Source organism: Lissotriton vulgaris, chromosome 6 (genome assembly GCF_964263255.1).
Source record: "Lissotriton vulgaris chromosome 6, aLisVul1.2, whole genome shotgun sequence".
Lineage (NCBI taxonomy): Eukaryota > Metazoa > Chordata > Amphibia > Caudata > Salamandridae > Lissotriton > Lissotriton vulgaris.
In genome coordinates this window covers 1594999497-1595022584 of record NC_141694.1, presented here as the reverse complement: position 1 = coordinate 1595022584, position 23088 = coordinate 1594999497, and the positions used below count along the sequence as shown (strand labels likewise).

Here is a 23088-nt window from a genome sequence, read left to right as displayed (position 1 = left end):
TGCCTGGTCTTTCTGTGCGGGTTAAATGCTACATGCCTGGAAGCGTGGTGTCAAGCTGGTGACATACCAATCAGAAACAAGTGTGAGGCATGCACACTTAAATCTAGAGTCAGTGCTTGTGAACTGGGAAAGTAGTGCCTAGAAACAGAAGCATGGTGTGGCGTTCTGGCCCCTACAAGACCGAAGCGTGTCTGACGTTGCTTTTGTTTCATGGCTCAATAATTTCAAGACTGGTGAAGGCAGCATGGTGATTGTTAAGCCTGCATAGGCTGCCTGCTGAATATATCTCAGGGTCATTTCTGATCTTGGGGGAGTTAACCTCTGGTATAACTTGAGCACACTGCTCTATGACTGTCCCCAGCAAATCTGTATAGCTGGAGCCTTACATACCTACGTTCCAGTATAAACCTATAGATATCTTCCCATGAACATTATGGCAGGTGCTTGAAGGAAAGAGTTGGTTCAAGACTGACTGACCCTTCGGGGCAGGACTAAGAAGCATAGGCTTATTGATTGTTCTCTCCTGTAATGGCACAGGTGAGCTCACATAAAAGATGTAATTGTGTGTTGCTAGTTTAATTCCCAACGGTAAAGAATAATTCAGTCAGCTCCCTGAATCACTTTTTAATGGTAACTTTTCATATGAAGTAACAATATTTCATTAGCCGACCTTAAGTGCTTAGTGACAACAGTTAACTTTTCTAAAACTGGATTGGAAGAATTCCTTTTTATACTAGTAATTCTATTTCTGTAACTACTCTGTCCAAAATGTAAATGTGTTTAAATGTGTTTGTATTTATATAGCGCCTTCTACCCAGAGGTCTCGTAGCGCTGTATTCATACCGCTGCGGAACCCTTCCTAGCTTTCCTGTGAGATGTCCACTCCTGGGCCCCCCCAAGGTGAAGCCAGGCATCCAAGCGCTGCTGGGGCGGTTGTGGAGATTAAGCAAGCTATTGTCCAGAGTCACAGAGTGGGACCCATGATTAGAATAGGCACCGAGGCGAGAATGATCAGGTCCGGGGAGACTGAGTCCAAGAGCCGCTGAGGCGGGAATTGAACCCTGGTCCCGGGCCAGACCTCTGCATCAGGGTCTGCCGCTCTAACCATTGAGCCACGCTTCTCCACAAAAATAAAATAGGCAAGTCGTTGCTGTAAATGTGTACAGAATCCAGTTGAACCTTCTTCTCTGGACACTTTTTGAAACAGACTATGTGATATGCATGCTTGGGTACCTGTAATATCTGCTGAGCTGTCAAAGGAAGGATCCACCTCTCAACTATGCAGGCACCTATCGATTCTGTCTCTGCCCCTTAAGAAGAAGCTGAAAATGTACCTGTAATGAATCGTTTTCCGTTTGTTATGCTAAACGTCAATTATTTTGAATCAGAATTAATTCCTTAAAAAAATTCAATACAATTTTGATATTATTTTAAAATTGTGAAAAGTGTTTGAAGTTTGATCCCTTATTCAGATACTCTGAATCTCTCTTTAATCCCATCTTCAGATTGTATTATAATGCCCAAGGCCTGATCCATGCACCTCACTGTCTTGCTGTATTGAATCTACGGATTGGCCTTTCAAGCTGTTTGGAAAAGGGACCACCCCTCTTTGAGCTCTCACAAATAGCAATCACCTGCTCATGAACAACACAGCATATCAGCTGAGAGTTGGACGCTGCCCGAGGGGTCTGTCTAAGGCAAAAAAGTGGGATGCTTGCATCGTGTGCCATCTCCCAATTTGCATTTGAGGCTTGAGTGTAGGCCTAGTAAGTCACATGTGGGAAGTGACTACTTCTCCTTTTTTATGCACTCAATATGGGAACCGCAAGACTCAATCATACAAAGCCGTACAGTGCAGCGCATAGGCTTAGTCTGAAGACCCATAGAAACTGGCAGAACATATACTAGCTACCAGGGAAGCCTTTAGGTACAGGTACATGGAAGACTTCACTTTACCTTCGGTGAGACAATCACAAGGACTGGCAAATGGATATATGCACACAGCTACACTTGAATCATAAGTGGATGTTTCTATCCAGAATTAAACAATTTGGCTGAAGATTACAGCTAAAAAAAAATTTCACAGATATTTCTTCACAAGAATGTAAGAATTCCCGGACTGCTTCTGCCCACTTATTGACAAAAGGCCCACTGCCGTTCAGCTTTTCAGTATGACAGTACATCCACAGCCATTGCTTGATTAGCCCGAAGTGCACGTCATCTTAAACGTTGGGGAATACAATAGATTTTTATTTAGTAGGCCACTCATGATGGCAAAGAAACGCGTTCTGTGCAACAGTGTAAGTGGGATTCAATTGAACAGGAACTTTAGATGCAGGATTTTTTACAGCTGGTCATCCTAGATGAGACCACTACACAATCTGAGGGGAGTTTGATGGCTGTAAAGCATGCAGTATTGTCTGAGCTCGCAATGTAACCTGCATTTACGAAGTGACTTAGGCCAGAGGATCAGAGTGAACTGACTATGTAATTAGGCCCACTCCCCACCTCTGTTCATTCAGTCCTAAACCAGCAATAACCTCCCTTTTGATTTGATGACTACTTGTTTGTATGATTAATATTTTAGTCTATATGAAATGTCCTACCCTGTTACTCAGTTGTGTATATTTTTATTTATAAAATCATAAATAACTTGAAAATCAATTATTTATCATATGTTAGGGATACTACTAATGTCTCAGACCTAAGAAATAAGTCTGGGTTTGGACAAAACATAGCTGAGTAGGGTAATAATTTACTGAAACTGAGCATGGTACAACACGTACGATACTGAATGCTAACAATAGGTAATAATGACGACGCTTGTTGTTTCTTCTGGAGGAGCACACAATGATCTGAACATGTTCTTGGCTGTGCAGCAAGAAATGGAACCCACGAATATTCCAACTGCCTGTTCTAGAGTATAGCAGGAAAATCAAGATAATTAATTGGGTATCAGAGAATATTTATGGGCACTCAAGGCTCAGCAAATCTAGTCAGCGCAGATCATGGCTGTGACCTGATTGCCGAGGCAAGAATATCAAACTTGGCAGTTGCTGCAAGGTTGGCTCTTGAGGAGCCCAGAGATGAAACCAAGACTAGCAAAGTTCGAAAAAACCCAGGCCGGCAATGGTTTATCGATGTAGACAATAGGCTATATGTGTAGCTTTCTTATTGGCTTGCCTGCAGCCTTGTTTATTGGTTCGTATAAGAATGTAGGTCTTATCGTACTCTGTCGACTAAAGTTGACATTAATAGCCTTAATAGCATGTGTGCTGGTTGGGCAGCTGCAATAAGAGCCTATTTTTTTGTTGAGCACCAAGCTGATTAATCCAGCAGAAGAGCATTATAGTGCATCTAGAGACGTTGTTTTAATGGTAGACCTAGGTAGACAAGAAAATAATCCATTAATTATTTTAAATTATTTTAAATGTCCAAAAGGTGTTCAGTTGCATATATTTCTTTTTAAAGCAGGACACACTAAAAGAAGTTGTACGTTGACTCTACAACTGGAATAAATAAAACATTTTAGCCTGTTTCATTAATACTTCCCATCTATTGCGACATTAAACCATGATGCACTTCCACTGCTTCTCTATCAATTCGAGAAGAAGCCTGCTGAGGTGGCCATGTAGTTTGTGAGAATGTCTGATGTCACCTTACCATATGGTGACATCAGACATTAGATGCTGCATTCCAGAGGCACACAACATTTAAGAAATCTTTGATAAATAAATAAATAACTAGGACACTCTTACTGTCACAGTGTTCCTTCACAGGCTGGATCAAATTGTACTGTATCGTGTCTGAGTTTCAGATGTTAAATTTATTGTTCTATTGATTACCCTGCTAGAACTATTTGTTTCAAGATTTTGATTGCTCCACTCAAAGGCCTTGAACTACAGACCAATGTGTGCTGCACATATGGTTTATGTGTTGAAACTCATTCGCAATGACCTTCGTGCTAACAAGTTCAGTAGCACTAATTGGAAGACAGTCCTATTGATGAATATCTTTATCCCCAACCCTTTATTTGTGTCCCATTGATTTACCAGTTTACGTGCCCTCATTATTTAACTGCTGTGGAGTAGGAGGTCCCCTAGAATATCCTTGGTCTCTGTGAAATTGGTATTAAAAGGTGAAGAGGGTGCATCCATCTCAAATCCTACTGCAGAGCATCCGAGCACTAGGAAGTTGCCTCATGGTCCAACAGTAGCTCTGTGCTCAAAGACTTGTTCAAGGCAAAGAGAGCTGTGAAACTCTTTTCCTTTTTTATTTACGATTTCTTGCCTTCCATAACATGGTTCCCCATGCAGTCTCTTAAATCTTTACTAATGGAGGTTCTTAGTGTTTTGCCGATGCTCCAATGGGCTTTTCTGGCCAGAGCTGCATCTTCAGTGTACTTCCTTTCATAACTTAGGGTTGCTATTGAACGCTCACACCAGGCCACGAAGAGACTGATGTTTGGTGGCACAACTTTCTCTGTGATCTAGGTCTTGAATGTCATCATGAATGACGTCACCAATAAACTCAAGTAAAACATGTTGTGAGCTGGCTTTTTATATATTACACCAAAACGAGGTACACTATGTAAAAAGTCCAGACAACCCTTACCAGCTTAAATTAATAATCCCAAATGTTCTCTTATATGGTAGTGTGGGCGAGCAGTATAGACTTATCAGAGGGTAGTGTTAATGCATTTGTTGAACACACTCTGAGTCAATAAATGGCACACGCACTCAAGAAGAAATTCGAGACCAATTTAGAAAAATAACAATTATTTTTATATTTATTTTAACACCAAGAACTTCATAATTGTGTAAGTACTTTTCATAATAACAATTTTTAAATTTAAACATAATGTTCACTCAAATGCATTTTTACGCTGTAATGCTTTTCAATGGAGAAAAGGGCATGTACTTCATATGGTTACTTATAAATGATTTTCAGGGGTCCCCGTGAGGACTTGAGGTGCTAGGGGGCCAAGGTCCAAAGTCAAACCAGCAGTTCCTGTTAACCTGCCCTGGAGTGTCCGGGTGTAGAGGTGCTGAATGGGATGGCAGCTTTGCGCACTACACCGTAGGCAAAGAGGGGGCCACCTAGAAAAAGGCTGCAAAGGGGGACTTTGGGACAAGTCTGGAAGTTCCCAACAGGGGGCTCGGCTGGTGGGAGTCCTGGTAGCAGATGAGCGTCGTCTGTTGTCGTGGACCCGGGCCGGGGAGCTCTGGTGCAGAGGGTTTTGGTCGGCTGGTGCTGGTACATCAAAGGTACCCACGGATCTCGACCTTCAAAGGGTAACAATCCAGGACAGCTGGGCCACTCTCTGTGCTGGCCTCTGCGAAGCTGACGTCCCTCGTTGGCCGCTCATTTTTTGCGGCATTGGAATACGGATTGGACTCAGACAAGCTTTGGTTGCTTGAAGGGGTCTGGTACCTCAGGTATGGGTGCTGGGGAGTCTCTGATTGGTCCTGGAGTCTTCATACTTGGTAGGGAGACTGATCTGACCTTCTGGAGCACAGTGACCTCTTCATGGGTGGCTGCTGCGTCATTGGATGCTGTGAACAGCAGATTGGTGAATGGGACTTTGCAGTCGATGCCTGCGGGCTGCATTGAAGTGGCTCCTCCACTTCAAGGGAGATGTTGGTGGCTTGGCAAAGTGTTAGAGGCCCTTTGAGGATTTTGGAGTATGCACAGCTGCAGAATGAGTTGGGTTGTTGCAATTATCGGGACAGGAGCAGGCAGGCAGGGTTTGGCACCAAAGTTCATCAGCAATATGCAGTTTTTGCTTCTTTCGGCTCTTCTTTCTTCAGTCAGATGAGTTCTTGGTGTCAGAAGGCCACCTAAATTCTCCATTTAGGAGCGTTACCGGGAGTGTTAGGTGATAGCCAATAGGTTACATACCAGCTGGGTGATTCTAACATCTATACTTCCTGTGGGGAGTTGGCATAACCCTGACCTAGAGTTCCTAGTTTCACCAAAAAACAAGGTGGTTAAACCCTTCTTTGATTGTCCACTTCAGGCTGCCCACCTCAGGGGTCTGCTCGGCCTGTGGGACATGCCTCCTGACTAGCTAATTTCCCACCTATCCTGGTGCAAAATGGGCCTCAGGACATGGGGGATAGCATCTCCCAGTTCTGGGGGAAGCCGGGGTCACATATCAAAGGCAGCAGAGGCTTTAAAGCCTCTGGTCTTGGTATGCTAATTCACTAGCCATCCTGCTGGAGGAGGTGTGAACATCTTCTTCCGGAGCAGGCATTGTTCCTGCCCTCTCAGAGCCCTGGCTTTCACCTCCAGGAGGTCAGAAACGTGTCTGTGGTGGCAAGCTGGTTGATACCAGTCAGCCAGCACACTAGAGGGCTGGTAGGTTTTCAGGGGGTACTTCTAAGGTGCCCCCGGGATGCATGTCATAATAAATCCAACACTGGCATCAATGTAGATTTAGTAAGACGAGGTGTTTGATACCGAACACAAATATTTTCAATGAAGCAGTAATGTAGCTGGGTAACTCGTAATGATCAGTGCCCAATACATACCTTAAGATAGCTTCCCTGTTCACTGGCAATATCTAGTAATAGAACTAAACCTCACAGGGGCATATATGCTCATGCAAATATGTCCTCACATGTACTATAATGCACCTTTCCTCAGGGCTCTTAAGGCGTGCTGTAAGCGTGACTTACATATAGTACCTGCATTGCACTTCGGTATTTACACAGGCAGTGTGCAATGTGGTGTTTTCAGAAGAGCTTGCAACCTTTCACGCATCCTTCAATGGCAGTTTGCATGTAGTTTTTGTGGGGGGTCCATTTTGGGTGGCATAAGACATGTTGCAGCCCATAGGGACCCATGCCCTGGGTTCAACAGGTACCATTTACTAGAGACTTACAAGGGTGCAAAAGCACTTGCTAATTGAGCTCCAATTAGACATTTCGTTTTTAGAGGAAAGAAAATTGGCACTGGAGTCTGGTTAGCAGGCTTTAGTGCACTGTCCGCATCGAAAAACCAGCATCTAGCAGTTCAAATGGGGGCAAAAAAGTGGGGGGGGGACACTCTAAAGGAATCTAGCTTTCTACACAACATCACTGGTGATTCTCTCTGGTTGGAATGAGGCCTGCCAGAAGTCTTAATAAAATCTGTTCTGTCCCCAAAAACAGGGTTTCTTAAGCACCCCATACTATGTAAGGTGTGTTGTTTGCTGCACATGTTTGATAGCTAGTTGACCAAGCGTGTTAGAAATGGTGCCCAATTGAAGACGGTGATTTTGCATTTAATGGCATTTCCATTCAGGTTGTCTTTCTCCACGGTGGATTGGACCACCTGTAAGCTACTACTCCTGGAATTGTGCTGAATCGAAATTTGCCTAGCTTACGTAACAGTAAGTTTCAATTCTATTAAGGACACGGAGGCGAGGATTATGCTTTTCTTCCTTCGCTTTATTACATAAATCAAAAACACAGCAGCCTTAGAAAAGCTCTAATCCATTTTCAAACTGCAGAAAAATTAGCAACAAAACGACTTTTTCAAAGTTCATCAGTCCAGGAATAAACTACAGCTCCCATGAGCCTTCGAGCATTAGTCCTTCAGCTATCTCCACTCCCAGTATGTTAGACAGTCCTTCCTCATATTCCTCCTCTTTCTTTGCGCTGGTTACGCACATTCCTCACTGGTCCTGTTTGGAACCGTCATTTCCTAGCGGAAAAAACAACAGCGTAAGAGAAGCACCAACAGTCTGGTGATAGCAACCAAATTGAGGACATCATCAAGACTGCCTTAAGAACATGCACAATGTAAATGGAAAACGAGTTACTTACAGACAAACAGGCGGGTTCATAATCGACGAACTCCAGGGTGGGATAATCCTCGCCTCCATGTCCTTAATAGAATTGAAACTTACCGTTACGTAAGCTAGGCAAATTTCGATTCTATGTCAGGACCGGAGGCTTCGGATTATGCTGGTTTAAAGCTTACTCACTACCAATTGAGCTAGATCCACCACCGGTTTAAAATAAAACCTTTTAAACGTGGAGTCTGAGGACCAATCTGCTGCACGCAATAAATCTTCCAAACGAGCTCCCACTGAAAACGCCTTATAAGCCATTGCTCCCCTGGCAGAGTGAGCTCCAAAACGTTTAGTATCAATGCCTGCCTCCTGCATGACCCAACGCACCCACCTTGCAATGGTGGGGGAAGAGACTGCTCGGTGTGGTTTTCGCAGGGCAATTAGTAATTGTTGTTCGCCCGGTGGGCGGATATCCAACGTCATGTCTTCATATGCCTTCAAACACTGCACGACGCACAACTTGGGAGAGTCCACAAAGGCTGGGTACGAGATCGTTCGTGACGCAGACTTTGTACGACGTCCGGGGAAAAAACTCGCACCGACACGTCTAGGGCGCGTACATCCGACACCCGTTGGCAAGAAACCAAACACAGGAGCATAGCCAATTTAGCTGACAGCTCCTTCAAGGACAAATAAGCGTTAGCCTGCCAGGACAAGAACAGGTTCAAGACAACATTTACGTCCCAAAGGACCGAATATCGGGGTTCCGGAGGTAAGGAGAGCCGAACACCCCGTAAAAGAGGACAAACAAAAGGATGTTCCCCCACTGGGGAACCCTCCACAGGTTGATGACCCGCTGAGATTGCGGAACGCATTGCGTTAATTGTCCTATAGGCTTGGCCCTTAGTTGCCAATTCGGCTAGAAAGTTCAAGATTGGAACGAGTCCTGCGACCACGGGATCCAGGTCCCTTCGAAGACACCAACGCATCCAAGCCAAGCGGATTTGTAGCGCTTCGCCGTGCTATCAGCCCAGGCCATGGAGAGCAGGCCCTCAGCCGATCCCGAAAGCCCCGGGAGCGACCAACGTTTCCGGAAATCCTCCATGCCATGAGGTGGAGAGAGCCCTGCATGATGAGAGGATGAGGTTCTCGATCCGGGCTGAGCAAGAGGTGAGGAAACGGGGGGAGTAGGATCGGAAAATCCCAAGAAAGTTCCAGAAGAACTGGAAACCAGACTTGAGACCTCCAGAGTGGAGTAACCAACACCATCTCCACCTCCCGACGGCGCACCTGGGCCGCCGTCCGTATTATCATCGAGAACGGCGGGAACGCATAAGACCTCTCCTGGCTCCAATCCTGGAGGAAAGCGTCCGTGGCCTCCGCAAGCGGATCCGGCCTCCAACTGAAAAATCTTGGAAGTTGGTGGTCCAGTCGGGACGCAAACAGATCCACCGAAAACGGACCCCAGCGGGCGTTCAGCCACTGGAAGACCGGGATGTCCAACATCCACTGACCTGGCAGGTATTCCGCCGTCACTGATATGTGGTGCGAAAGGCAATAGTCCCAGAACTCTTTCGCCAAATCTGCCAGAGCTCGGGAGCGAGGGCCTCCCAGGTGGTTGACATATCGAACCGCTGAGACATTGTCCATCCGTAACAGGACACAGGCCTTCGCGGAATCCTTGGTCCAACAGTGGACCGCGAAGGACCCTGCCAAAAGCTCCAAACAATTGATATGCAACTGTTGTTCGTCGGATGACCAAGCGCCGCCGGTGGAGAACTCCCCGCAATGGGCACCCTAGCCTGACCTGCTGGCATCGGACTCTATCACAAGATCCGGAGCTGATCCGAAGATCGCCCGACCATTCCAGGCCTCCATGTGCGAGAGCCACCAGGACATCTCCTCCTTCACGTCCTCCGAGAGGGGTACCATCTGGTCGTAGGACATGCCCCGTCGGAGGTGTCGGGCCTTGAGGCGATGGAGCGCTCTGTAGTGCAACGGGCCCGGGAAAATTGCTTGAATGGAGGACGACAGAAGTCCCACCACTCTGGCTACCTGTCGCAGAGAGGTCCGGTCCTTGGAAATCGTCTGCCGTAACGTATGCCTGATCTTGGCCATCTTCTTCGAGGGAAGACTGAGGGAGGCTCCGATGGAGTCTATGACAAAACCCAGAAAGGTAATTCTTTGACACGGAACCAGAACCGACTTGGATCCGTTGATGACGAAACCCAGCTTCTGGAGGAGTTGGACCGCCTGCTGGAGTTGACCAGCCAAAAGCACCGGGCACTGGCCCATCAAGAGAATATCGTCCAGATAGATGATCATCCGAATACCCTGTCCCTGCAGGAACTCTACCACCGGGTGCAGCACTTTTGTGAAGCACCAAGGGGCCGAGGAAAGACCGAACGGAAGGGCGGTGAATTCAAACACTCTGTCCTTCAAGAAAAACTGAAGGAAACGTCGATGTGGAGGATGGATGGGTACGACCAAATAAGCGTCCTTTAGATCCAGCCTCACCATCCAATCCTGTGGGAGGAGTACATCTCGAAGGAGGTGAATCCCCTCCATTTTGAAGTGGCGGTAAACCAACCAGCCGTTGAACTCCTTGAGGTTGATCACAGGACGTTTGCCCCCATCCGTCTTGTCTACTAGGAAGACATTGCTGAGGAAACCAGCAGGATGTCTCGTTGAAAGGTGAATGGCCCCTTTTTGGAGTAACTCCGAGACCTCTTCGTCTATCAAACGCAAAAAAATGAATCGGAAAAAATGATCGGCCGCGGAGGGCACACCTGAAATGGTTGGTCGTAGAAATCGATATGGAACCCCCGCACGGTTTGCAAATCCCATGCGTCTGCAGTGAGCGACGCCCACTCCTCGTAAAAGGCCGCTAACCTGCCTCCCATGAGAACCTGGTCCGAAGACCGTACACTTACCGTTGGAGGTATGGGGTCCAGGGTTCTTGCGGAAGCCTCGACCGCCGAAGCGTTGCCCTCTTGTGGGGTAAAAGTTATTGAAGTTCGCTGAGGTCTGGTACTGGCCTCTGCCGGAGCCTTGCCCTCTACCGTTGGCATTGTGCCCTGTGCGGCCGGTCGGGCGGACCCTGCCCCTTGGGAAAAACGCTGCTGGAACACTCTTTTAATGCTGGACTGTGCCTTGTCCAGCGAAGTGAACGTGGACACGAATTTGCCGAGCTCTTTAATGAAAGGCTCGCCAAAAAGGCTGCCCTGGGCGACCGCCCCCGCTTCCGAAGAAGCCAAATCACCTAGTTTCGGGTCCAGCTTGATAAGCAGGGATCTCAGACGTTCGGTGGAGAGGGCGCAGTTGGCGTTCCCCAAAAAAATGATAACTCTCTGAGCCCAGTTGGATAAGACCTCAGGGAAATCACTGTGCCATTGGCTTTCGCCTCCTCCGCCATATCCAGGATCTTTGTGGCGGGCCCCACTGCATCAAACAACTTATCCTGGCATGACCGCCAGGAACGGTCGATCCCTTTACTGGGATTCTTCATAAATTTTGCGAGGAAGGTGGCCATTTTTGTATCCAATTCGGGCGTCAGGGCCACCTTACCCTCCAAAGTGGGCCTAGGACACTCCCCCCGTAGGCAACCCCTGGCGTCTTTTTCTAAAGGTTTGCGCAGGCGACCTGCCACGAACTTTGCCACCGTGTCTCCCAGCGTCCAGGCAGCAGACCGCGGATGTATAATCTCATCCGGGTCCAACATGCCGGAACTGTCCCGTGGCAACTCAGCGGCCGAGCCCGAGGGGGGCCACGAGCGGACCGACTCCCCGTCATCGCCAGTATCCGGTGAATCCAACCCCGGAGATGGAGGTGCGGTCTCTGAAACCACAGAAGGTTCAGGGTCCGAAAGTGGCGCAGGGGGGCCAGCAGTCGCCTTGGCCAAGAAAGCGTCCCTGAGACGCTCAAAGGCTCCTCTGTCCACCCCCTGCCCTGCTTCCGGAGCCCATTCCCTGCAGGCTTTCTTTGGCGCGGGGGCCCTCACCTGAGGGGCCTGGGAGGCCAGTAGGCACTCCCAAATGGGCCTGTGCCAGTTTTGCGCACTCCTCTACAATGCGTGCAGACCACCGGTCCTCCATGGGACCCACCACCTCAGTCACACAGCGATAAATAGAGCTGTCGACTGCTTGGTAAAACTCCTCATCCTGTAAGTAGGAGTGGGGTTCCTCAAAATAATCCCCTTGCTCCATGCTGTCACGCTAAACACTAAGCACCTGAGGCAAAAACTGCACTATGGACTATACCCCTCTACAGAGGGTGTCGGGGAACAAAATATGGGCAGACAATTCAGACTGCGATGACTTTTTGGGCCAGTGAAACTGGCAAGGTAGGCCACACGTCAAAGCCCCCAAACGCGCTGACCCTCCACTCAGGGACCGGGTCTAACCACCCCCAATGCGCGTTCAACCACACAAGAAACTTGTTTTCGCCGAATCGGCGCTTCACGCGGTCTCTGCCGCCAAATACAGACCCCGCAGGGCGTCACAAAAGGTAAATATGGGCCAGATACAGACCCGGTACACCGGGCGTTGAGGGGTGGAGAGGGCAAAGCTCCGTAGCAGGCCGGCTCCTCCGCGCGTCTCCTCAGAATGAAGGGACGCGCGCCGAGGAGCAGGCGAGACGTACAGGCGCCCTCTAGCGGGCGCTAGTATCACCGCACCGCCGCCGGGACAAACGCCGCGAAAGGAGCGAGAACACTCCCGCGGCTAGGGGCTCTGTAGGGAAAAACCCATCACAGACACCGCACCAGAGCCCAACACACCTCCGTCCGACCTTGGACGGGAAAGTACATTATTACAGCCCAACACAAACAAGGAAAGATTTTCACTTAACTGACTGCTGCGTGAGCAGCGAAGAAAGAGGAGGAATATGAGGAAGGACTGTCTAACATACTGGGAGTGGAGATAGCTGAAGGACTAATGTTCGAAGGCTCATGGGAGCTGTAGTTTATTCCTGGACTGATGAACTTTGAAAAAGTCGTTTTGTTGCTAATTTTTCTGCAGTTTGAAAATGGATTGGAGCTTTTCTAAGGCTGCTGTGTTTTTGATTTATGTAATAAAGCGAAGGAAGAAAAGCATAATCCGAAGCCTCCGGTCCTGACATAGAATCTCGCTTAGCAATGGATAGTCCAGGCTGAAGCCTATCCATGGATTCCACAATTGATGCCTGCTTTCTCACCTCACCGCAAAACTAGAAAATAATTTTATCAGAAGATTGGTGCAAGAATATGAAATTTATAAAAGTTGCAGTTTTGATTACTCCTAGATTTCCTTAGTCCTTCCACCTCCGGCCCTCTTTCACTCATTGTCTTTCGTCTTTAAGGCGAAGTCCCGCTGCACCAGCTCTGAACAATTGTGCCAGGAAAAATAGAGCATGTTGCTGTTTCCCTGAAGGGTAACCTTAATCCTAGGGCTGAAAGAAGCCCTCATGCCTGAGACATTTTTTAGAAGAAGCAGAAGATGTACTGCCAGATGACGGGAGAGAAGCAGGTATCTGTTGAGGAGGTCCAGAGTGAGGTTCATCTGTCTGAAACGTATGTGATTTCTGTTTTGAGGAATTTAGTCACGTAGCAGCAATAGGGACTTTGCAGCACTGCTGGCCAGAAGTTATCTAGAGAAGTTTGTGGTGTAATAGTCATTGGTCTCTAGGAGGAATTTTAAGATGGTGAGTGTGATGAGCTTTGAGTTCCCGGTCTTGTATCATTCCTCTTTTTCTGAGAGCCTGGCTAACTCCACCACCAGCCTAAAGGTGTTACATGGCTTTTAACCCTATGTCTTAACCCTATTGGCTCAGTGCTGTGTGTTCTCATTCCATAAACTTCTGAAAGCCTTATGGTTCTAGAAGTGTGGTGCAAAGTTGCTCCACACTTCAGCACTAAGTCTAATTCCAAGTTTCCCAATTCCAACTGGAAACTGATTAATGTCTATGGGCCTGTGGATGTGGCTGTAAACTAAAACTCTCAATCAAGACCTTTTGGTTTGAGTTTTGGGCCTTTAAATGGGATCTACTATGGCACCTGCAGGCATCCACTCACAACTTAGAGAACAGTTACGTACCCATTGCCAACTATCTCACTTGAATTTTATGGGGTGTCTGACGACCATCCAAACAACGAATACCAGATCTCAGGTGGAAATGTGCTTGCCAGTCCCCCTTATTTTTGCATTTTGGTGGGAGTCCCAATTTACATTTGAGTTTTTCTCATTTCCCCAGTGGGATACGACTTTTGCTAGTTCCAAGTGTTCCATTATTACTGGGTGTGGAAACATAAGGAGCAGATTAGCATCCAGTAAAACCGTGAGTGAAGAGGGGCTGGATCTGTAGGCACGGGTTCAGTCCAGCCCCGCCTCATCTGTTCAGCACCATGTGAGGAGCAGACAACACTCCTTCTGACAGGCCAGTCTTCACTCTTCCCAGACTCCGTCCCTGTCCAACAACCTCAAACAGCTCCTCCCCAAACCCCTGATATTTGCCCCTTGCTGCACCGCAGCCCCCTGATGTTTACCCCTTGCTACACCGCAACCCCCTTATAGTTTCCACTTGCAGAGAGAAGGTTGCAAACAGGGACTTTTGTTCCAGGAATCATGGAAAACATGCAGAAAAAGCCCTGGTAAATCCTGGTCTGCATGGTTATTTCCCATTCTGTAGACAAAATCTCCTGATAATGGACAGATTTAGGGGTGGGTATACCAGCCAACATTGGAGAGGTGGATCCCTGCTATCGCCGCACATAAATCTAGGCAGTTTGTAATGAGGGGTTGTGAGTATGTGCACTACCATCCTGCCGCAGCTACTATATAAAATCAACTTTGCCTGGTAACTCTTAAGGTTGTTCACTTTGTTTTTCTGCTGTATTTTAGGAGGTAAACAACTTAGTAAACTAAAAATATGTTTTTTATTGCTTTAAAGAGATTCATTTGATTGATTTCTGTTTTAGCTTCGAGCCCAGAATCAAGTGCTAAAGAAAGCTGTGCTGGACGAACAAGCAAATTCTTCTGCTATCAAGGTATTTAGTCCACTATTTTCGTTTCTATTATTTGTTATCGAAGTTAGATGAGTGGCTCTTTGGCCAAAAAGGCTACAAGTGCAATGGCTAGGGTAATCTTCTCTTCCCACCCCACACTGGCATTTTGAAATAATGGATGGACTTTGGGTGGTCGGCTGTGTTTAGTTAGCGGGCAGAGCCTGTTCTCATTGGCTTGACCTATTTTTAGCTGTTTGCTGTGAAAAGCTGCTTTTTCCTTGGAGGCGGTTTCATGGGATCTTTAGAACTGAACAGATAATTTGTTGAGAGTATATTTGATGCACACCTCTTGGTAGGAGGATAGTTGAATGCCCCCATTAAGTAAACACCTTAAAGTAGCAATAGAAAATTGGGGCAGGTTTGGGTTTCCATATTGGACCGAGGAAAAACCCCTGGTAGGCTGAGGGCCAGGAGGGCTCTTTTATGGAAGGATAGAAAGAGGGGGGTCACCATTTCTCCAGTCCGGCAAAAAGCCCTCCTGGGGGAGTTTTTCTGTAGATCCCTGCCCCGTGACCACCCAAACCCTCCTGAAGACAGTTTGACTTACTTGCCACAGTCACCTTGTACACGGCTGCTTTTAGCTCCCACTCCCACTCCAGAACATGAACAGTAAAAAATCTCCCCAAACCACTATTTTTGAGAATCAGTTCACATAGCCATGTTCCATGAGGCGAACGGGCCTGCTGATGCGCGCCATGACCTTCTCAAGGGCCTCAGACAGGCTTCCAGCACCGAAGTCCGGCTCGGCGGGGACTTCCAAACAAAACGCGCACTGTTCTTCTGCAAGCAACAACAACGCGGACAGCAAATACTTTCTTTTAAATGTCACTCGGGCGGAAACCGAATCGGGGAAAAAATGATTAGCTGTCACTTTTTGTCCCGAATCATGTTGCTCCATTTCCAGGGACAGAAACGACTTTCTGCTGTGCCGTTTCCTTTTCGAAACTGCCTGCCTCGTATCATGAAAGTTCAAAGTCAAGGCCATGCGATAGAGTGTTTTTCATCACGGGTGTGAGTGGGGCCGGAAAAGTGCGTGTATTCTTCAGTAAATGCATATCGGGTGTGGGTGAATGCGCCCATGGGAAATATTTTAGGGGACCCTAGCCGGGGTTATAAATCGGAGATGGCATTGACATGTCTCGGAGCCTAAAGTAATCCAAAACTATCTTTGAAGCGGGTTTACAGCCAGGCCCCCTATTCATGGCCCTACAAGTACAGGCAAAAACATGGATCGATTTCTGAACAATATCTATAGAAGCCCTTGTGAGTGATGAAGTACATGTGTACAGCTCACATGTTCTACCTCGTCTTGCATTCCCTAAGAGTCTTTGTCCATTGGAGATCTTGTTCATTTCGGTCTTTTTAATACTGCTTGGGGCTCTTCTACAGTGCATGTAAGGAACTGAGACGCCTTCTGATGTCTGTGTGAGCTTAGCTGCCACGTTTTCAGATGATGTTTGTGCAACATTTCCATGGTTTTGGTGTACATAGGAATGACACTGTACCTAGAAATGTGACACTTTGAGTGACACTTTCTTCGAGTAAAACCAAGCAATGAAGGCCATGTAGTGACCAGTATCACACATCACCCCTAACTGAGCAACGAGAAGCTCTAAAAGGCCCGTGAAACTGCTGCAAAGCTCAGAAATGGAAGGCCATTAACCGACTTGGTAGTTAAAACATTTCCTGGAGGAATCTGTAAGCCATCTATGACAATTCATAAAATCACAGAAGGCTAATGCGCCTGCTTCAAAGCACAACGTGTGATGCACAGGCCACAGGTTTGCATTTCATGTAGACCGCTCAGCGGGGCACTGTTCTAGCCTCGGAGATCCTTGTGTTATAATGGTTGTAATAAAGCTCAGTTAGGTATTAAATGGCTTCAAGGAGCTGCATGCAAGTATACGTGTATAACCTTACTGTTTATCAATATTCTAGGGTTGCTCAAAACAGTTCCTCTTGGTAGTAATAAAGACTTACTTGTAAGTACTGTATGCTTATGGGACCAATTGCTCATATAGACAGCTATATCTAACCCTCTTACAGTGTGTGAATTTCACTGACTTGCATAGCTTGGAAACTCGAAGCCTGCCTCCATATCGTAGTTCTGCCCAACACTTTTGAAGTCGAAAGCTGAATTTGTTTCCTTGATTGAATGGGTGTCTGGTTTTCATCTGCAGCTATCTCCCAGGTAGGATAACACTAAAAGAAAAAGAGGACTGATGGCCATTTAAGTGAGGCATTTGTGCTGCCCAACTGAAACTATTTGTAATAGACCTCCTCATTCAGGAAATTTCAGTGAAAGGCCTCTATTGGACGTCGAGATCAGTTTTTGAGCTGATTGTGTGCTTGGACTAGGGCGAAGATTGGCAGTAAGGTCCTGGTCTTCTATTGGTTCTAGATTTTAGGGCTAGTGTTGTGATTGGATAGTGTTAGGACTAGGGTTCTCATTAGCTGAAGGGGTCACCTGATTACTAGGGCTATAAAAGGCCAGGGTTAGGGTGTCGCAGCCCGGGTGTCGAGGCTAAGGGCAGAGAGTACAAGGGCAGTTGCCTGTTTGATCCTGTTCGAGACTGATCAGGACCAGGGCCAGAAATGCTGCCCAAAATACTTACCTCCTGTATGCATCTATATACTTTCAATGTACTTATGGATCTATATATTTATCTCTTTCTACTAACTTAGCATTTCAAATGCACTACCCCATTTCTCACCCTATACATCTATCAATATATCCTCTACATCCACTCTCTCATTTATCCTAAACCCCATACCACTACTATGATCCCCAAAATAACCCTTTCTAGACTCTCTCCTACTCTACCCCTCCTGTCATCATCTGACACCTCTTTTACTATACCGATCCCCTAAAACAAACCTTTCTAAGCTCTTCCCTCTTTTTTACCCCTCCCCAAACCTTCTCAATCCAAATAACTGACTAACAAATCCACCACTAAAATTACTTTCATGTTTCACCATACTAATTTAACACTAATCCTGATGGGTTCCAGAGTAGCGTGCTACTTGCGCTTCAAAACCCCTCAGGCTTAGCAAGCGCTATATAAATGCAAACCTCTTTTCCTCTTCTATCCCGCCACCTACCCTTCTCTACCCAAATAACTGAATAATATATCCACTACTCAAATTACTTCATATTTTAATATACTAATTTTCAACACTAACCCTTTATGGGTTCCGGAGTGGTGTGCTACTCGCCAGAAAAGCGCTTGCAACACCCATCAGGGGTAACAAGTGCGATATGAATGCAAACCTTTCTTCCCTTTTATCCCCCACTATCCTTCTCACTGACTAATATCCACCACAGAAATTACTTCATATTTCACCATATTCATTCACCACTAATCCTTTATGGGCTTCATGAATAGCGCGCGCCAACACCCCATCAGTGGTAACACGCTCTATATAAATACAAACCCTATTCCACCTCTATCCTTCTGCTATCATTCCAAATACAAATAACTGACTAACCTATCCACCACTTAAAATGTACTTGCATGTTTCACTATACTAATTCAACACTAATCCTCTATGGGTCCTAGAGTAGTGTGCTACTCGCCGAAAAATCGCTTCAACGCCTCGTCAGGGGTAGTAAGCGCTATGTAAATGCAATTACAGTACAATACACCATTAATATATGTATAAGACTTGCATGCCTGCAGTGAATACTGTGATTGCTCGCTATCCATTAACCCCTTGTCTGCTGATGACGATACCAAGCCGTCATGCACTACAGTGCTTGTGTGCTGATGACGGCCTGGTATCGTCATGGCCCGCCCCTGTTCTTTTGTTTACCGCACAGCGGCGGAAACGGGCCAGCAGCGAAGGGGTTAAAAGTCCTCAGGGATCTCCAAACATACCTCAGCTCAGCCCCTCTGATATTCCTATCAACTAAGCCAGCAGTCAGGTACTCGGCTAGCTTATTTTGGAGTCCGGTCTGTTTCTGGTAATACCCTGCCCTCTGTACCTGAGCCTGGCCTATCTGCAGTATGCCACCATCGCTTCTACCGTGTGTTTAGGGCTGTGGTCTCAAGATCCCAGATGAACAGGACTCAGCCAAGACCAAAAGCTACAAGGTCTGCAATCAGCCAATCTGATAGCAAACTTTGCATGCGCCATGCTGCACCACTTGTCTAGTAGGGCTCGGCGGAGGAACAGAGAGGATGGAAAAATAATCTGATCATGCCTGCTGCCCACGTAGACCACTCCTCAGCAGCGGGCCCACCAAAACACAACTGAAGGCGCCTGATCCACATGAGGCTACACCTGATGCTTGCAGTTGTTTATTTGTTCACCTAGCCACCCGCCTGCCTGATGTCACGTGTGTCTCAGGGCGACCTAGCCGGCCAGAGAGAGCACTATTTGTTTGACAGATAGAAACAAATACATGGTGTTGTAAACTGTAACTAACACTATGTCACCATAACAATAAGTCCCCCAGGCTGGTTGGCAGGCTATTGTAATTGCTGCTGGCAGGGAGAGGCGAGCTCTCAGCGGCAGTGCACGATTAAGTGCTGCTCTCAGACTCCAGATATTGGACCATCTAATGATGTTCATAGTGTGTCAGTGTACGGGACTAATGCATTTTAGTGTGGTGATGTGGACACCAGCCCTAAAATACGATGGTCTAACCCCTGATTTGTAGTTCTTGACAAGGCTGTGCGAGTTCAGATTGTGAGTTCAGATTGTAGTTCTGTGTTCATGACCGGGTGGGACTGAGAGCTCAGGAGTTGATGCTGAGGGCAGAGCTTCAATGATTTACCAGTAATTGCATTACTCTAATCCCTTCACTTCCTCATGACATGGGGCAGTTCTGCCTCTCAGACACACCAGTCATTAAAAACCTCAGTATATAAAAGCCTCTCTTTCCGCCCTCCAACCTCATTCTTTTTTCTCAAGTCACATATCCCTCAATTGATTTAGAATAACAGGACCGGAGGGAGGGGAGTAATGAATGAAAGCGAGGGAAGGACTCCAAGCATTGCAGTTACGGGTAGGTAGAGTAACATTACCTTTTTGTCTCCCTCACCTTAATTTGTTACGCCATGAGAAATACCAAAGCAAAACACCAGGACAACTGTAAATCACTGCTTGGAATCTTTAATATGCATTGAGTCTTCCTCCCATTTGATCCATATAAGAAAGAATTATTTTGAAACTAAAAAGAATCCCTTACCTCAACTTCTTGCATTATTCTATATGTATCACTATAGAAGAAGGAATGACCCCAGTTTCTGCCTTTCAAATTGCCACCAGTGAAGACCTCTCAACCTCTTCTAAGGATGCTGGCATCCCTTGGATGATCTACTTTGAATCCCTAGAGGAGAGGGTAAACAGATTCCTTGTGTGCCAACGTTAGTATTGACCTAAACGATCTACTTAGAGTTTACACTGTAGGTACAAAACCCTTTTTTCTTGGACCAAAACGAATAAAAAGAGAGAAGGAAACTCTGAAACCAGATACTCTTTCCCAAAAAGTTATAATGGCTCTTCTCACATCCAATGAATGAAGACTCGACTCTTCCAGAGTCTCAGGTAAAAATAACCGAAAGTACTACCTCTTGCTCCCTATGATAAGCTCAATTCATCTTGAGAATGAAAGAAGCATCTGGACAAAGAACAATTCTGTTGGCAAAAACTCTGCAAAACGGATATTTACAAGCAAGAGAACCTAACACACCCAGTCTTTTGTCAACTGTTACGGCTAACCGAAAACCATTTTCAAAGTCACATTTTTAAAGTCTACTGACACTATAGTTTTAAATGTCAGATTCCCAGGTGCCTATAGAACCACTAGATCATTCCAGCAAGAACTCTAAGGCTTAGGTGGAGGCCGAATGTTATTAAACCCCTTGCACAGTCTGTACCAATCCTTACTCATCCGACAAGCTATCACATGATCCTCTAATTGCTTTTATGGCTGCTCACTAGATTGTTGATGCAACCTGAAGTCCCTCATGAATCCATCCTTCAAGAACAACAGTATCTGAAACAACTTTTCTGTGATCATAGTCCCCTTGCTAAAAACCACTTGCTAAACGTAGCTTAATGCTTAGAATATGACTTGAGCATTGAAGCTAATGTAGAAGATTGTATAGAAAAAGCCAAACAATTTGAAAGACCTTACTCCGCAGCCCTGTCCTTTCAATTTCCAAGCCTCACTAAATTGTTGAGATGGAGCAAAGAAAGTTCCATAGGAGAGGGGGCTACAGGAATGATCCATTCCGTACTGCTCATAAATTGACTTTACAATAGGATACCAGACTGAGGAGGGCTAGGATGTGCAATCATAATTGTTACCCTCCTTTACTTCTTTATCCTGATCAAAAATTTTAGAATCCAGGGAAAGGAAGAAAAGGCAAAAAGAAGACACCTCGACCAAAGATATGAGAGTGCATCCACTCCGAAAGACCCTCTTTCACTCACTCTTGTACAAAAAAGAGAATATAATTTTTAGGAGAAGCAAACACGTTTTATCACCGGTTCCCCCATCGCTGACAAATCTAGTCAAACACTATGGCATTCAGACAAAAGTCCTGAGAGGATGGGATGGTTGTGCTCAATCTGTCCACTACTGTGTTTTTGCTACTCCCTGAATATTTGCTGATCCCAGTGAGCTGATCTCACTCTCGGCCCAAGTAAATATCTGATTTAAAATCCTGGACAGAGAAACTGACCCTGACCCCTGCCCTGTTCGGTTAATTCATGACAGTCCAGTTATATAGCCATCCTGACCAGAATTGACTTGTTCGAAAACAGTGGAGAAAAGCTCAGTAGGGCTAGATGAATGCCCTCAAGCTCTCTCCAATTGGAAGTGTTTCGTGTTTGAGCCCGAGAAGAAATATCTTGAATCTGCAGTGAATCCCTCCATGCCCCTCACCCCGCTAAGTTGCCATCTGTTGTAACAATCACAGGATTCGGGGGGGGACAGTAAAACACCATTCAGTACATTCTTGTAATTCCTTCTTCATGTCCAAAGATACTGGAATCTGCCTGGTCAGGTCCAGACATGACTGGTTCCGATGGGCAAGAATATCCCTGATTAAGTTTTTGAGCTGAATCCTGTTCTTTGGGACAGATAAGAAAGTTGCTGACAAATCCGCTTGAACCTGCAACCAAGCTCTAGTGACAGAAGTGCTGATGTGTGTTGAATTTTTTGAACTCTTGTGTTTGGTTAGGTCACCAGACCCGGATCCGTATGGAACTGTGCTCCGATAAACACCAGGTCTTGAGATCGATGCAGTTGGGACTTCTTTACGCTTATGAAGGACCATGTTCCATTAGCATAGCTAGAAGCCTTTGTATGGGAGAACTTGTTAGATTCCTTGAAGCAGAGTAAACTATGCAGTCGTCAAAGTAGGGTTCAACATAAATCTCTGCTTGATGAAGGGGTGCTAGAACTTTTATAAAAACCTGCAGAGTGGGTTTTTAGCCGGAATGATAGGACTCTGAATTGAAAGTGAGAACCCCCCATTGCGAATCGCAGAAACGTCTGGTTCCTCGCATGAATGGGAATACAAAGGTAGGTGTCTTGTGGACTAGTGATGGCAAGAAGGACTTCCTTCCAATGATTTTTTGCAGCATGACTATCCTGAAATGAATTGTCTTTATCCATTTATTGACACTTTTTTGGTCTAGAACCAGCCTGTATTCGCCTGGGGCCCTTTGTACATGAAACAATATGAACACAATGTCCTCTTTCTCCCAGAGGAATGGGAATGACTGTTTTTTTTTTCCATCAAAGCTTGCTCTACGGGCCTTAGGGCCTAGTTCTTGATCAGATTCATGAGAACGGACATATTGATAACTTTCGAGTCGGAAGGCAAAACCCATCGGTCCTGAATGTACATCAGCCAGTTCTTGTCAAACTTTGTTGCAAAGTTACCCCTATTTTTGTGGCCCACCACAGTTTTTTAGGTCGAGCAGACCTTCCCTCAATGCGTGAGAATTGAAGGTGTCTGCTTCAGACCTATTGTGGCCCGTATTTAGGAATGTGGACAGCTATCAGACGCGTGCTTTCACACTGTCAGATTTCACCTCGGGAGCGAGCGTCTAAGCTGTGCTTGCGCAGACTAACTTGCTTCCCTAACTCGCTTCCCTAACTCGCTTCCCTAACTCGCTTCCCACGCACGCATTAACGGCACAGACACAGCCATCCCCCACCCCTCTGCACGCACGCACGCGCACACATACACACGCTGCCGCCCCCACACCCCACCCACACACACACATACACGCAGACAGGCACAAC

The 23088-nt window shown here is 46.4% G+C and overlaps 1 protein-coding gene across 1 annotated transcript in view; it reads left to right on the top strand.

The window, feature by feature from the left end:
* PPP1R21 (protein phosphatase 1 regulatory subunit 21) overlaps positions 1-23088 on the top strand; it is a 383731-nt gene that overhangs the window by 30252 nt on the left and 330391 nt on the right. The window contains exon 2 of the mRNA XM_086927763.1: positions 14733-14801. Within this exon, the coding sequence (XP_086783889.1) occupies positions 14733-14801 (69 nt within the window). The remainder of the gene's footprint in view (positions 1-14732; positions 14802-23088) is intronic.